Source organism: Plectropomus leopardus, chromosome 24 (assembly GCF_026936395.1).
Source record: "Plectropomus leopardus strain MGB_pleo_1.0 chromosome 24, ASM2693639v1, whole genome shotgun sequence".
Classification (NCBI taxonomy): Eukaryota; Metazoa; Chordata; class Actinopteri; order Perciformes; family Serranidae; genus Plectropomus; species Plectropomus leopardus.
Window position 1 is genome coordinate 15,182,654 of NC_142199.1, and position 15,319 is coordinate 15,197,972.

The following is a 15,319-nucleotide window of genomic DNA, read 5'->3' on the forward strand; positions in this document are numbered from 1 at the left end:
GGCTTTATGTTTTCGGATTGTCTGTCAGCCCCTCTGTTTGTCCATCCAGCACATTCTTATGAACTCGAAATCTCAAGAACAGCTAGAGAGAATTAATTTAAATTTTACGAACGTTCACCTGGACTCAGCAATGAGCTGATTAGATTTTGGTGGTCAAAGGTCAAGGTCACAGTCACCTTGCATTTCTCCCATTCTTTAAAAAGTGATATATCAAAGAACACCTTGTGGGATTTTCTTCAGATTTGACAAAAACATTCACTTGGACTCAACAATAAGCTGATTAGATTTTGGTGGACAAAGGTCAAGGTCAAAGTGACATTGCATTTGTCCTGTTCTTTAAAAAGCGATATATCAAAGAACACCTTATGGGAATTTCTTCAAATTTGACAAAAACTTTCACTTGGACTCAACGACAAGCTGATTAGATTTTGGTGGTCAAAGGTCAAGGTCACAGTGACCTTGCATTTGTCCCGTTCTTTAAAAAGCGATATATCAAAGAACTCCTTGTGGAAATTTCTTCAAATTTGACGATTCGATTTTGGTGGTCGAACCTCAACGGTCATGGTGACCTCATAAACATGTTTTTGGCCATAGCTCAAGAACTTTGAGTGCCCATTTTGAAACTGTGTTGATTGCATGGATGTTGACTTGGATGTAAACTGTGCATGCAACTTACCTGCTGCACAGAGGCATACAAACGTGGCGGTAGATGTAGTTTTTGATTGCACTATTTTTCATCAGTAAGATTTTATTTTGTAAACTCCACAGGTTTTCACAATAAACCTCTCTTGGATGGACAGACAACAATGGTTCCAATTACGCCCGGTCGATAAAGTACATCAGAGGTAAAATTCAGCTGTCCATTAAGATGATTATTTGCATTTGTATAAAGTAGATTTTGTTTCTTAAGATGTACCTTGTTTGACGAGTCGCACTTCTCCTGGGGGGCTTTTCTCCCACAGGCCAAAGCAGTGGCTGCCCTTGGCGCATCGGATGGTGGTGTTCTCTGGGGAGACCCGGCCTTCGCCCCCCGCGACTCGCTCCACCTCCCACTGCTGCTGCTGGTCCGTGAAGGCACACTCCCTCTCCTCGCCCTGCGCCGCTGTGAAGAAACAGAGGAGTTCGGAGGTAAGTCGCTTTGCGGAAGCAACAAAGCGGTTGAAATAGTTGGCTGACAAGAGGTGAACACGTACAACTCAAAGATGGAGGCAGCGTGTGAGTGTGTGTTAATGAGCAAACATGGTGAGGGGAGAGGGACAGCTCTACAGCTTTTCATCGCATCTCTTTATCGATGATTTTCTCTTTCTCTCTTAACATCCACATTTTAGATGAACGCTGTCTCATGGAGATGAAAGCGTTTTACATCAACCCCTTTTCTAAAAAAGCCAAAGCACAAACAATCATAGTTTCACATTATATATTTATTTAAAAAAAACACATACACAGACATTTCTTTTCTGCTAAACCAGCTACAGAGTCAGAACGACACTTGTACCGCGTCGGTCTATTACAGGAAGAATCCACAGCTGAGAACTAGCTGTCTGGCTTGTGAGAGGCAGCAGTGTTTGCAGGCAAAGATCAATAGAAACACCAATTTAAACTCTAGCCTGAAGGACAGAACGAAAACATATGCAGAGGCGTGCAGAGAAAGTGAACATCAGGGCTCGAGACAACCCTAATTAAAAACCCTGACAAACTGCAAGATGACCATTAAAACACTACAAAGATGAGTAAAAGTCAAAAAAATTACACGTTAAAGCTCCCATCCTTAAAGGAGTATTTCACCGATATAAAGAGAGGCCAGTAGAAAGATGCAAATACTTTTGAAATACCTGCTACATGACCAGAGAAAACAGAGAAAAACACATGCTTTTGCTCAAGAGTTAGAAAACCGTCCAAGGACCCTCCCACTGGTGGGTGATGCGATGCGGACTGGTCTGGGTTAAACAATGGCGGCCAAATCTCATATTACAGTTAAAAAATAAACTAAAACATGTTTCTGAAAACATCTGAGGCGAGAAATATGCAACGCAGTAACAGAATCTTGGTTTATATTTGATCAGCACTGCTTAGTTTCACTGAATGATCTCATTCGGCCTCCGTTTTCACTGCTTCCTGTAACTCTAGGTACAGCCTGTAGTTCGAGCAATGACCCGGCGAAACACTTGGAGGAAATTTGTCCGAGGCTCAGACGCTGCACCCATAAAAACCCTCACAGTAGCAATAAAACAAAACAAATCACGTATGAACGAAACAGCACTAACTGTACCAAATCACATCAATAAATTGTGCATATTCCAAAATGCACATGCAAAATATTGCACTGCACATAACACATATTGTATACACCCTGCCGTTAAAACATCATGGAAGTATTGCACAATCCCTGCAGCCTGAAGCAGCATTGTTTTAGAGTGTGATGGCCGTAGGAACTAATGAGTTTCCCTCAGAGGGGGGAGAGGGGAAATCCAGGCACTGGACAGACGGAGGGAAGTGTACCACAGTTTATCTTCACATGCTGGCCACATTGTTTTGATTCCGAGCTGGTTGAAAATTGGTGAAATGTCCCTTTAAGAACCAAACTATTCATAGTCTGCGGCCCCGGGTTTGTTTTCTGTGTCGGGGGTTTACAGAAAACGTGAATTTCAGATGGTGTCAAATGTGTTTTGAGCGTAAAGAAAAGCCAGAATGTGCGTGGTTGTGAACGGACAGTTTGCTGATTAGCAGTCAAAAGTCTGGGAGAGCGCTAATGATGCCAGGGAGAAATAGTTCGAGCCAATGTCAGAGTGTGTGTTTGTGTACGCAGCCTGCGTTGTGGGTAATTTCTGATAAGGGAAACATGATGTGCCAGTTTGTTTCCCTTACTCCCAGCTCCTCCCTTTCCTCTATCCGGGAGGGGGTGGGGGGCGGGGCGGCGGGGGTGGTGGTGAGTCTGCTATGGAGGGGCGGAGGGAGGAGGGGGACTGTGCCCTGCCCAAGGTCAAGCTAGCCTGTGTGGGCAGAGGGTGACGCGATGGAGTGGTAGCTCTGCTGGGCACGCCGCCAACTTTCCTCCTCTGCTCCCATCCTCAGATAAAGCTATCAACCTCGGCCTACTGTGGGCCTCGGCTGCCCTCAACCTGTGGGCCTTCGCTGCCTACTGTTCTGTGGGAATGACTTTGCCTACAGGGGGAAGCACGCCGTGCACATGCAGAGTGGGAAAGGAGTTTAAACTGAGGGTTAAGTATGTGGAGGATTTTTGGTTCCGACGAGGAAACTGAATTTCAATGAGCTGGTAATGGCACCACCAGGGTTCGCCATCCGATTCCCGACAGCAGAGGTTTCCCTTCGCGCTTCCAGTTACAGCCAAAAAATAGTACATGCTCTACGTCACATACTGTACGTATAAAAATATATATATATATATTAATGCTAAACCAACAGAGCATGAAATACATACATCAAATAAATACTGCACAGATGAACACAGGAAAGGAATCGCTCCTTGGAGTGGTTTTTATTTCCACCCAAAGGCAGCTCCAGCTCTTCACTTAGATGATGTGGAAAAATAACAAATCTCTAAGCATGATTTTTCCCAAAATAAACATCAGCTCTACTATTAAACCAGAGTGTTACAGCGGAGACATAATGGGCCCATATTCATTCATATTTCACCACTTTTCTATTGCTGCAGAGGGAAGATCAGCTCTGATCTAGTGCGAGGCTGACAACTGACGGTAAGCGTAAAAGGAAAAAATGCCCCCATGAACACTCCAGAGGTCTATTGTCTACTTTAAATACACAACAACCGTTCAAATTTCTATATAAAAAATTCTGTTGTGCTAAAATCAATGCAGCAATCTTATTATAAAGTTACTATTTTATCAACAAAACTGTCATTTCAAGCTGTCGTTCTCTCTTTTGTTCATTAGTTTGAGGGGGCGGTGGCTTTTCTGCAGAAGAACAAGCAAAGAGCTCTTCATTTTTCTCCCCGTTTTCAATTACTGAAAAATAAATCAATTTCGGCCGTCCTTGCCTCCAGAGGACATGTTAACAAAACTCAGACAACACAATTATTTTGATTAGGCCACTTTAGCATTAAAGGTTGACTGTGCAAAGGATCAACTAATTTCATTTCATTATGTATTATCACATGGCAATGAAATGGGAATGGCCTCAGTTTCGTTGGGCATCAGCTTTCCCTTTCGTGAACCCGGTCGCTAAGCAGGGATTGTCCTAACATGGCTTTACAACCCTAACTAGGCACTGGCTGGCTATTTAGCCTCTCAAAAGCGAAATCTTTTTAGAAATGTCATAAAAAATGGATAAATCATGATTGTCTGCTCTCACAAAAGCTACAGACATTAGCATGTCCGGCTAGCAGTGTTATTTTAAAGGCCAGGGGCATTAAGACGTCAGTCAGAAACAGCGTTTTTCGAAACACTTGTGAATGTAACCGTAGCTAGCCACGGCCAACAAAATCTGCTAGCAGCAGTTCTTATTCTATTCTTATTCAGCCGACGTAAACGACAGCCTGCTTCTTATTACCACGCTCTGAAATCAAGCACCCATTGTTTAAAAAAATGACAAAATTTCAAATGAAATCTGGCCCTGTTGACACTGTAAATATGTTATACTGTATGTGTTAATACGTGAAGAAGGTAAAAGGATATAACTTTTAATTTTAATTCTTACAGTAAACCTTCCTTTACGAGAGGAAAGGAGATGATGGCGTCCCAAAATTCTGTGCGGTGGTAGCATATAAAGCGGTGCATCATTTGGCCGTTATTTGAGCAATCAACTAGAGTTTCAGTGCTTAAAAAGCTCCTAAACTCATGAACTTTTGATCAGATTTTTCCCTTGAATGTAGAGTTTTTTTTTCAAAAACATATGTCTTTATTGGTTCTTTTATGCTCATATACACTTCCCTTGTAATTATCCAGAATGAGAAATCAAGGGGAGAGGGGTGTGGAGGTGAGGACATGAGTTGTAGGGGAGGAACTCTAGTAAAAAATGAGGAGAAACATAAAGGAACAATAGAAGGAAGTGGAGCCGGTGACACCCACAGACAGAGCAGCAGACTGACCTTGTGCCTGGACTGGAGAACAGAAATCCACAGAGCAGACTATCTCCTGTCTTTCTCTCAAAGCTGGATAGATACTGTATACCGGCATTAATTATTCACATTTTTTACTACAATTCAAGGCTATGAAATGAAAACCCTATAATGATGCTAGGAGAGCTCTTTGGCTTGAAAAAAAAAAACCAAAAACCTGAAGATAAAAAGGCTTATGTCCTGAGTCCAATCTAGAAATTGATTGGGCTCTCATTCACAAGTGCGATTGATTTTTGCACTTCGCTGTCGTAAGGGAGAAGGTTATTTCCATACATTTTTGCTGCATTTATACAAAGCAAGAGAGCAATGCCTCCATATAAACACTACAGAGTGTAAAAGATATAGATAGATTTCATTGTGCGTGCACGGCAAGCGTGAACAAGCAATCACGCGATGAATGGACAGCACGGACTTTAACCCCCATTTCCTCCTTACTATTAGCACCAAAGGGCTATTCACTCTCTGGAACATATTTATTGGATTTAGAAGCTCAACACACGAGAAAGTGAACAGAGAAGCGAGAGAGTGTGGCATGGGATGAAGTTCAAACCCGGGAAGTCACAACAAGGCTTTGCTCATTTGCAGTCGGAGCCACGGGAGCACTCCTGTAGTCAGATCTCATTGGTGTGTCTGCCGCTCGGCTCGACCGCGGTTGGCTCTTTGACTGAATTCGGCCTTTTTTGTTTTGTTTTGTTTTTTTCGGGGCGTTTCTGGTTGGTTGCCAATCTCTGTGTTTTATCAGTGATTGGCCGTGGCAGGCTCTGTCCCCGGTTCTGCTCTATGGAGCTCGCTGTGTGATCTTGGCTTCCACTGCAGTATTGGATTGTGGGTCAGAGTACGCAGGCGAGGCCAGTGGAGTGAGGCGGATGAGGGAGAGAGGGAGGGAGAGAAAGAGAGAGGGGGAGAGAAAGAGGGGAGTCATATCAAAAGGCTCCAGAGTAGTTTTCTGCTCCAAGCCTGCTCATTGGATGATGGCGGGCACTGCTGAGTGTTTACCCATGGCCCAGTTATTTGCTAATCTCTACCCCCTCGAAGCCTCCTCCCCCAATTGGCCTTCGGTGCAACACCCCCCCCCATCCCTCCCTTTGCGGACTACCCCCTTCCCCTCAGCCTTGCTGTTAAAAAACAACAGCGATTTAATCTGGCTCTCTCCTTCCTACTGCCAAGGCCCATCGGAGAGATGCAAGACGCGGTCTGAGACTTGATTAAAAGTCACAGAGTGCACTGATGTGTTGGATGTTCTCTCCCCGCTGCTCGTTCTGAGTTCACGTCCGAGATAAGAGGCAGGAACACAAAGTGGGAGGGGCGGAGAAAAAGCAGAGGAGGCCCTCTTGACTTGAGGCTGAAACGTGCCTGACGCACCCGTGCAATGCCATTTCCTCTGCAGACGTGTGTGCTCCGTCCACAGCCACAGAGATATGGAAGCAGGACTCTCCCGATTAACTGTTTACGCAGAGAACTGCATCCACGTTAGGGCCGGATGGTAAAATAAAATTTCTCATATTGGGCGATATTGTTAATTATCTGCTAAAAAAAAAAAAAGTCATGATTTCTTTTAAGGCAGATTTTTTGCATTTAATGTGGTTTAAACTGTTATTTATTGCCACAATATGACAACATTTGCCAAACAGCATAACGTTACACAAATCTGAAGTCGATTCCAAACAGTTATAATCAAATAACGTCAGCGAATAAAACAATAAATAGATAAAGAAGTATGGAGGAGCACATCAGACTCTTCGCACGGACAGTTTTAGAAGAGTTACAGCGACGTTTTTACACCTACAGCGTGTCACTTCTGTCCGTTCATAATCAAAACAATGACAAAAGACGGACTTTTATGACGCCATCAAGAAGCAATTAAAGTTTATCCAACGTGATGGAGGCAGAAATCATGTTCACAGACAAGTTATTGTTCGAAAGTTTTATTCACGCTACCTTTGTTTACATGATGTCATATCTTATCTACTCCTACTTCTTCTTATGTTATTTTTACCTCTTCCTCTACTACAACTACCACTATCACTTCTTCTACTACCACTAATACTTCTACTATTACTACAATTATTTCTACTACTAATTCTTCTTCTTGGTGGTTGTAAGTGGATTGTAAGGTGTATTACCCCTTTACAGACGTATGGATGGTTTCATTATATGGAGGATTTATCAGTTTTTTAAAATTTTATCACTATAGGAGAAAAATTACATTGAGATATTATTGTTGTTTTATCGGCCAGTCCTGATCCACGCAGAGCCTTTGACTCTGTGCTTCTGTCAAAAATGTATGCACATAAACGGTCCGTCTCTCAGGTGTTTACTTTTGCCACCCGGTTGCCAATAATGTGCCTTCAAGCGTTGCCGGTGCAAACGCTCAAAATTCACCACGCGTGCCCACGTGCACGCTGTTTCCATCATCCGCCGGCTGCCGTCAGAAGCGTGTTATCGGTCCTAATCGTACCTGCTGCTGCTGTTTGGGTGCACGCTTGTTGCTGAGGTAGGATGGATGGGTTTCAGGGGTATTTGCTGACACCCCCAATTTTCCAAGTCTCCTGGTTGAGTTTAAAGATGTGTATACGGGGGGTACGGGGGGGCCTGTGTGGGCTTTAATCTGCCCCATCTGTTGCCTCGGGACTGCTCCCCCCCTTAAAAAACACCACCACTCAGTCTGTGTCTGTCTGGGTCTGGTACAGTTATGCTAATCCTGGAGCTTATACCCTCAAAGCTTAGAGGCCTCCATTATTGACCACGATGCATTTCTACCAAATATTCGACCCCCCTCCTTTCCTCCCTCCCGCCCTCCTGCCATACCTTAACTTTCCCGAATATGTCATGAAAACACAGATGACAGAGTGGTGGTGTTTACCATCGCACCACAGGGGGGGCTGTATTATCTTCGATTATTTATGAGCAAGCAAAAGTTCGGTTTCAGGCTGCATCTAAATGTGTTTATGACAACATCTTTTCCTCGTCGGATAAATGAACAGACTCCTCACACACACGAGGGGCCGCAGACTAGCATGACAGGATCCTGTGGTTGTCTGGTATGACGGGGTTTCACCCGCTCTGTGACAGCTCGCCGGTGCTGTGATGTGCTCACAAACAAAGACCTCTTTAACGGTTACTTGATGAATTAGTTGGTCGATTTAAAACATTTTTTTTTTCAAACAATTTTGCCCAACACCTGCTTTCCTTTGTGTTACGTGATCGCAAACTGAACATCCTTCTAATATCTTTCTATTATTACAGATATTATGGACATCTTCCACCATTATTTTCTTCTGCTTTTGTTCCTAAACTTTATCGATCAGCATAACCTGATATCGACATAAATATTATGACGTTGTAAAATCTTGGGGAGCTGCTTTTATTTCATTCAAATTTTAATGAAATTTTCACTGGACTTTATGAGAGAAAAAGTTGCTGGGAATTTGCTGTATATGATGTTTAAGATTCTAGTTTTGATCAAACTTCGGCTAAAAGGCATTTAAACATAGTTTTGCATTGGAGTTTGTTTTATTACAAATCCAAAATATATCTCATTAACTACTAATAACCAGCATCATATCGGCCCCCGAAAAACAAATATCGACTGACTCCAACATGAGAGTAAATAAATACCATCATAGATTTTGGATATCTTACATCACATTGGTGTCTTTTCCTGGTTTTAAAGGCTGCTCTATTATTTCCATTTACTGACTTTCTATCCACATTACTGATGATTATTTATCAAAAAAATAACATTATGTTACAGCCAACACTACAACACCGTCAAAACATCAATAGACATATTTGATCGAAAATATCGTTTTATTCACACCTTCATACTGTTATCCGTATAGGGCAGACTTATACTTATCAAGCCCAAAAGCCATCTTCTGCTATTTTCCTCTCTGGAATGTGTGCAATCGGTGTGAAACCTGTACTTTTCACCAGTGATTGCTTGTAATGCTGGGTTCTCGTAACTGCACCTTTTATTGTTGCTGCAACTATTATAAGCTGGTTTGTATAGAAACATATTAGGCCGAAGATATACACAGTACACAGGGGACAAAGACAGAGCAATATCCTTAGATGTGGCCTGCAAGCTACTGGAGATTTGTTAACAAGTACCCTTCTTTCAAAAGTTTCTATCCATGAAAACACAAAAAAAGAAAGAAAAAAAAAAAGGTTCATCCATATTTGGAGCAACATTTTTTGCGCGCTCTAGACTTATTGTCTCTGCTGGTCAAGGAGAACGCTTCGTGTTAATCATAGGCTGTCACTCTGAGTTACCATCTCAAGGCTGCACCTTTTGTTTTCTAAAACATCCACTAATTTCTCCTTTTTGCCAAACCAGAAGGTCGGCTGAACACTGTTCTATTGTATCTGGTTTTGTTTTTACCTCTGCTCAAAACTCAAACGAAGGTACTAAGAGACACAGGCATTGATTTTTTTTTATCTAATAGAGTAAAAGGCTAGCTATATCCCAGCACTGGCCTGTTTCTAGATGCAGTCGGTGTCATCTCTTCTCACGAATTGATGCTGTGGACCGAGTGTAAAACATAAAGGAATCAAAGTGGGCGCAGTGCTTTTATGTCCTTCAGCCTCTGCAAGTCATTTTCCTGTTTAAATTGCATTGCTCCGAAATGTTTCACAGACAGAATAAATACACATCATTACATTAACTCTTATTTTACCTGTTTCCTGTCCTTGTATTTAACTCTACAAGGATGCCGCTTCCACATCCTGAAAAGACCGTAATGCACATTCAGCAGACGAGCCCGAGAGCTAAAGGTGATGCTGCTTGGTAAAGCGGGCCCCCGGGCTTTGCACAAAACCAGTGCTCTTGATTGACACGCAACACACTGACTATTACGTGTTCTAATTTTGCGCTGCTTTCTCACACCCTCTTGCTTTCATTTTAAATGCATGCATTTGCTAGAATTCTTATTGAAAATATGAATTTTGTATATGATGGTGGCAAATTATGAGAGCTACTTTTTTTTTTTATATATCTTTAAAAAAAAAAAGGAATACCTTTGGGTTTTGGACTGTTAGTCAGACAACCAGATATATATGTGGGGCATTTTTCCTTAATTTGTTACACTATAAACAAAGCAATTAACTGAGGGAGTAACGGTTTTTGAGAACTTCACTAATTGAGCATTGCTCTCTGATAACATCGTCAAATTCAAATTCTGAAAACAACCTGAGATGCGTTTTTTTTTCTATCCCACAGTTCCTTCTTCCTTGGCATAAAACCTGGCGCCTGCAGGACATCACCTACAACGCAAGCTGACTGCCGCCAGTTCGTTTGGAGTGTCAAGCATGTGATGCTCGGAGCGGCAAGCCTCAAGTGAAGACGAGGAGCAGGCTACAGGGGTCTGGTAAGCTCACTTCTTTCTTAAGCCTCCTACAGACTGTGAGATTTGATCAATCGCATGAGTTTAGCGCAGCTGCACTGTGCGACGTGGATCTAATACACTTGGGTACCACATGAGGTTTGAAGTATGCACACTGTACAATGACATCGCCTACTGAATCACAGGTCAACGTCAATACAACACACTCAATACAAACTGTTGCAAAACGTGCATCATCCATCTACGCCGCTGTATGAGACAAATGTAAAAGAACATGAATCAATCAGTCCTCCTTTAATCGTTAAGGGAAATAATGAGTAGTCCCCCCTTTTAATTTAAAAAGGAGATTCACTGCTCTCTCTGTGCTGCTACAATCCTTACTTTTCTAGTATTTAAAATGTCTCTGCTGCAGAACCACCGAGGCAAATTCCTGATCATGCATTGTACTTGGCATTTAGGCGATTCTGATTCATCCTCCTCTTAGTCCTCTCCAATCAACCTTGCAATTAAAATCACAGATTAAATGCCACGGCTGACAGCAGCCCGTACCTGGCTCACCGAATTCTGCAGCCTCCAATGTGAGCTAGCCTGAGTGGTAAACAGACTCGCACCTATTCAGCGCCAGTCTGTAATCTCCAGCCAATAACTTCACTTTCGGTTGAGCCGCTGATGTGACCGCGGAGCCGACAGCTCCAAGAGTCCCCCGCGGCCCGCAGAGGAGCGGCCTGCTCGGGGAACAGTGGGCCTGTCAGCGCCACAGTATGGGGCCCGTGAGACACAGCTTCAGAGTTTGGACAAGCGGAGCAAATGAGCAGTTCTTTTTATGCTATGGTATAATACTTCAGCTCTAATCCTCTTTGGACCCCGAAAAACCTCCAGCTTACCTGGGACAACAGTGCCTGAATGTAGGTTGTGGCATACATTACGAGCATGCACGTGCTACAAACTGAGCTTGATGAGAGTTTCGGCTGAAGTCCGTCCTGATCCAACGCCGCTGCTTAAGGACACCTGTGGTCATGCCGCAGGTAGCGTCTGCAGGCTTGTGCCAACGTTTGGAACGGTTTCTACTCCAGATTTTGGAGCAGCAGGCGCACACCCACACACTGATTAGTCACAGGGGACAGGGCGCGGAAGGACGACACAAGCTCGGCTGCGAGCAGGTTAAACACACGGCAGGTGAAAGGGAACGGATGATAATTTGAAAAAGAAATGAACAGAGGTAATAGCTGAGGTGGGAGGCAATAATGTTGGAGCAGAGTCACAGGGAGCAAAGGGGAAGGTGTTGGGGCAGACTATTAGGCCCTTTGCTTTGTCTCATCATCATCATTACCACAATCACCCAAAGAAATGGCACTGGGATTTCTCTGCTTTGCATTCATGAGCCAAACAGCAGCACAGAGGGAGCCCGCGCTCTTGTCTCCTGTCTCTTTACAGCCATTACGCCAACAAAGTCCGACTGCTGCCGTAATTAATTTTGCACAGTGCAACGATTTGGATTTATCGGCTGTTTACATGGCACGCATGCATATAAGTATCCATTAATCGTCCTTGTGCCGGTTATTGAGTGAATATGTCAATCCTCTGCCCGTCACCGTAGTCGTTAAGCAGCTCTAGGGGAATACTAATTTGCACGCCACGTCTCATAAAGGTGAGCTTATCAAGGCGATAATATTTTTGCAGTGATGAGAAATCTTTCAGCGTGCACGCTGCTGACGTGATAAATTACAGTTTTACATTTTGCTGAATATTACAGTTTAGGGTGAAAATTGCACTCAGCATTTTCCACCCCCCCCCCCTTCTGATCCTACGTCACAACCTGACAACTCATCTCTTGAGTAAATGCATCATGTCCAACTGTCTCTCAGCTGAATCACCGCGTTTCTTCACCACACTCATCTACATTTACTTTTTTTTTAATTTACATTATAACAGCATGCTTTTCTTTCAGATTTCTTCATGCATTCAGCCCATAATCAGAGGCTGTCTTGACATTGCAGTGTCAATTATAACATTTATTTAAGTAGTAATTAAAAAATACTCGGACTCTACCACTTGTCTGTTAAATGCAAATGTAAATGCAAATAGGGGCATGGTCTGGCTGCACTCCCCGGCCCGAAGTAATGAACACAGTCACACTCTGTGTTCACATTATGCTCCACACTCACATATTTCCCTCTACAGCAGTTATTATTCTGGGCCTCTGATAACACCCTGTCTATGAATGGACGGAGGAGTCTCAACAATAACACACACACTCACAATCCATTATTAAGACTGTTTATACACACATTCACACCCACGCACTCGGCTGGAACACTGCATGAGCAAACCAGGCGACAGGACCACCTTTTTTCAAACACGCTGCCAAAGCCTGAGCACCATGTTGAACTTCTACCACCTAAATTACCCATCTTGTAAAAACCCTTCCCACACATTCCACCTCTTCTCCCCTCCTTGCATGCACCACTCCTCCATCTCTGTGCAGCACAGCTACTATCTTATCATGCTCAAGGTCTCACAGAAGCCTGGCTTCAGCCCAAAGTCTTGAACAGGGGCACAACTTGGCAGACGAGGACTGCGGTATGTTTGGCGGTGTTTTTCCAGGCCTTTGTACACAGAATGATTAAAAAGGAGCCAGGGGTGCACTTGTGCTCTGTTAAAGGGGATATCTCCATGAAGGTTTACTTAACTACAGATCACACCACAAATGAGCCAGGCAGACGACAGGATGGAAATGATTAGGGGTGCACGATAACATCGGCACATCACCGGTATAGGCAGATATAGGCTTTAAAATGAAATATCAGAGTCTGTGCTGATTTCTGTGAATATCACAAACTGTTCTTTTATTATTGACAAAGTGAACATGAAAAAACATCAACCCTAAGTTGAAGTATTTTTCTTATTTTACATGAGATGAATGAATATTTCATTCACGAAAAAAAGCATTATATTCTGTGTGTCCATCTGCCACAAGAGTATGCAAAATATGTCAATTCCTCTACAGGAGACTTGATCACTAAAATCAGGTGGGAATAAAAGTTGATATATCAATATTGGGATTAGTAAAGGGCCAGATTGGTTGTTTTTATATCGGCATGTCTGCACAAAATCCAATATTTCTATATGCATCACTAGAAATGATAGTTAAGTGACAGACAGATAGGCATTTCCTACAGAAATTCTAGGGAGGATTTGCTGAATAAGGGAAATTATGCCTGTAAGGATCTGCAATAAAACTACTAAATAATGCACAAATATGATCAACACTAGAGCTTCCCCAGTCAAATAAAAGACTATATATGATTTGGGAAAAGGCAAAAGTGGCTCACATTTTACAGGCTGCAACATCTGCACCAAATACAGGCAGCAGAAACCAAAAGGAAAGCATCAAATATTCATGAGAAGCACATTTACCTCTTTCCAAAAAAATCAATTCACTAATAACATTAAGCCACTTACCCGCCACAGAAGTCAGGAGAATCGCCAGGCAAACCCCGAAATTAGCGAGTGATTTCATCGTGATTCGGCCCACAGCCATGACAGCGTTACACCGACTTTGGTCTCGTAGTTTGAGCTCCTTCAAGTCTTGTTTTTACTTCTTCTGGTCCTCTGATTTCGCAGTTTGTTTTCAGCCCTTTTTCCTCTTCACGTCAGCTCAATAACTTGAACTGATCTCTCGGGCACGGAACAGCACATTGAGAAACGATGCGAAAAAGAGCTGCTGTTTTGTCGGGATCGATTGATTGATAACCAACATTCAGTGCCAATAAAAGTTGGTCGTGCTATCGACTCCCGCACAGACCGGACACCGAGGAGCTAACTTGTTTGGCGGATCTGCCATCTACAACTAGCCAGCCCACAACGTCCATATCTGCTAGCTAGCATGCTAGCTGCCTCGGGCGACTGTCTGGTGCTGGAAAACTTAATCAAAGAAGCTAAATATCGCTAAAAACAACCGATGCACAACTACTTGTCATACGTGCAGATCATTCTCGGGTGATCGCTTCAAAAAACTGCGCGATCGGTCGACATAACTAACAAAAATTTGGCATATAAACGTTAGCCGATTAGCTCGGTTGGGTTGCAAGCAGACCGCTATGGAAGCTAACCGATGTTAGCCTAACAGCTAGCCAGTTAGTTCTCCGCGTCCCGTCTCATTTCACGATCTTCGTTATGGGAAAAAATAATAATTCACAAGTCATCGGCGCCAACGTTGAGCTGTTGTGGTTGGCGATAGACGGAGATTATTAACGTTCCTCCGGACTGAGGGACTGGATATCTGTCGGTGTGATCTTCCCCCAGGCAGTCTGCAGCGTTTGGCATTGACGGTTCTGAGCTCCGCCGGGCAGACAGACAGACAGGCTGGGCGGCTGGGAACGCCTCGTTTGCAGGCTTGTCTGGACCGCTCGTCTCCGGTATCAGGTTGCTGTGGGTTGGTGTTGGGGGTGGAGGACAGTCCTACATAGAGAGGAGGGGTGCTGCAGCGCCGCTGTGTCGCAGACTGTGGATAAAACACCCTGGAAACATGTGCTGCGTTCAGGCTCTCCATGCAATTCTTAGTTTACTGAAAACACTGTAAAGACTCAAACTCAGTTTGAGCATGCATGTTATGAAAACAGTGAAGTAATCTGAATGCTACGACGGAGGATTAGGGCCATGTTACAGGGGAAACAAAGTTAGATTTGGAGAATTAAGTCAATGTTGTGAGAATTAAGTTGTAATTTCGAGAATAAAGTTGTAATATCATGAGGGAAAAAAAAGCCGTAATGTTACGAGAATGAAGTCGGAATATTATGAGAAAAAAGTCGGAATATTACGAGAATAAAGTCATAATTTTGCAAGAAAAAAAGTTGTAATTTTACAAGAAAAAAAGTTG

At 43.2% G+C, this 15,319-nt stretch overlaps 2 protein-coding genes across 2 annotated transcripts in view; one reads left to right on the top strand and one right to left on the bottom strand.

Moving 5' to 3' along the window:
- Positions 1 to 14,908, bottom strand: part of LOC121962685 (bone morphogenetic protein receptor type-2-like) — a 39,852-nt gene extending 24,944 nt beyond the window's left edge. Inside the window, exons 1-2 of the mRNA XM_042512936.2 lie at positions 13,903 to 14,908; positions 917 to 1,102 (exon numbers count right to left, since the gene is read on the bottom strand). Coding sequence (XP_042368870.1) covers positions 917 to 1,102; positions 13,903 to 13,981 — 265 coding nt within the window. The 5' untranslated portion in view covers positions 13,982 to 14,908. The remainder of the gene's footprint in view (positions 1 to 916; positions 1,103 to 13,902) is intronic.
- dock9b (dedicator of cytokinesis 9b) overlaps positions 989 to 15,319 on the top strand; it is a 98,253-nt gene continuing 83,922 nt past the window's right edge. The window contains exons 1-2 of the mRNA XM_088074528.1: positions 989 to 1,128; positions 10,317 to 10,464. The gene's annotated coding sequence lies outside the window, so the exon portion shown is untranslated. The remainder of the gene's footprint in view (positions 1,129 to 10,316; positions 10,465 to 15,319) is intronic.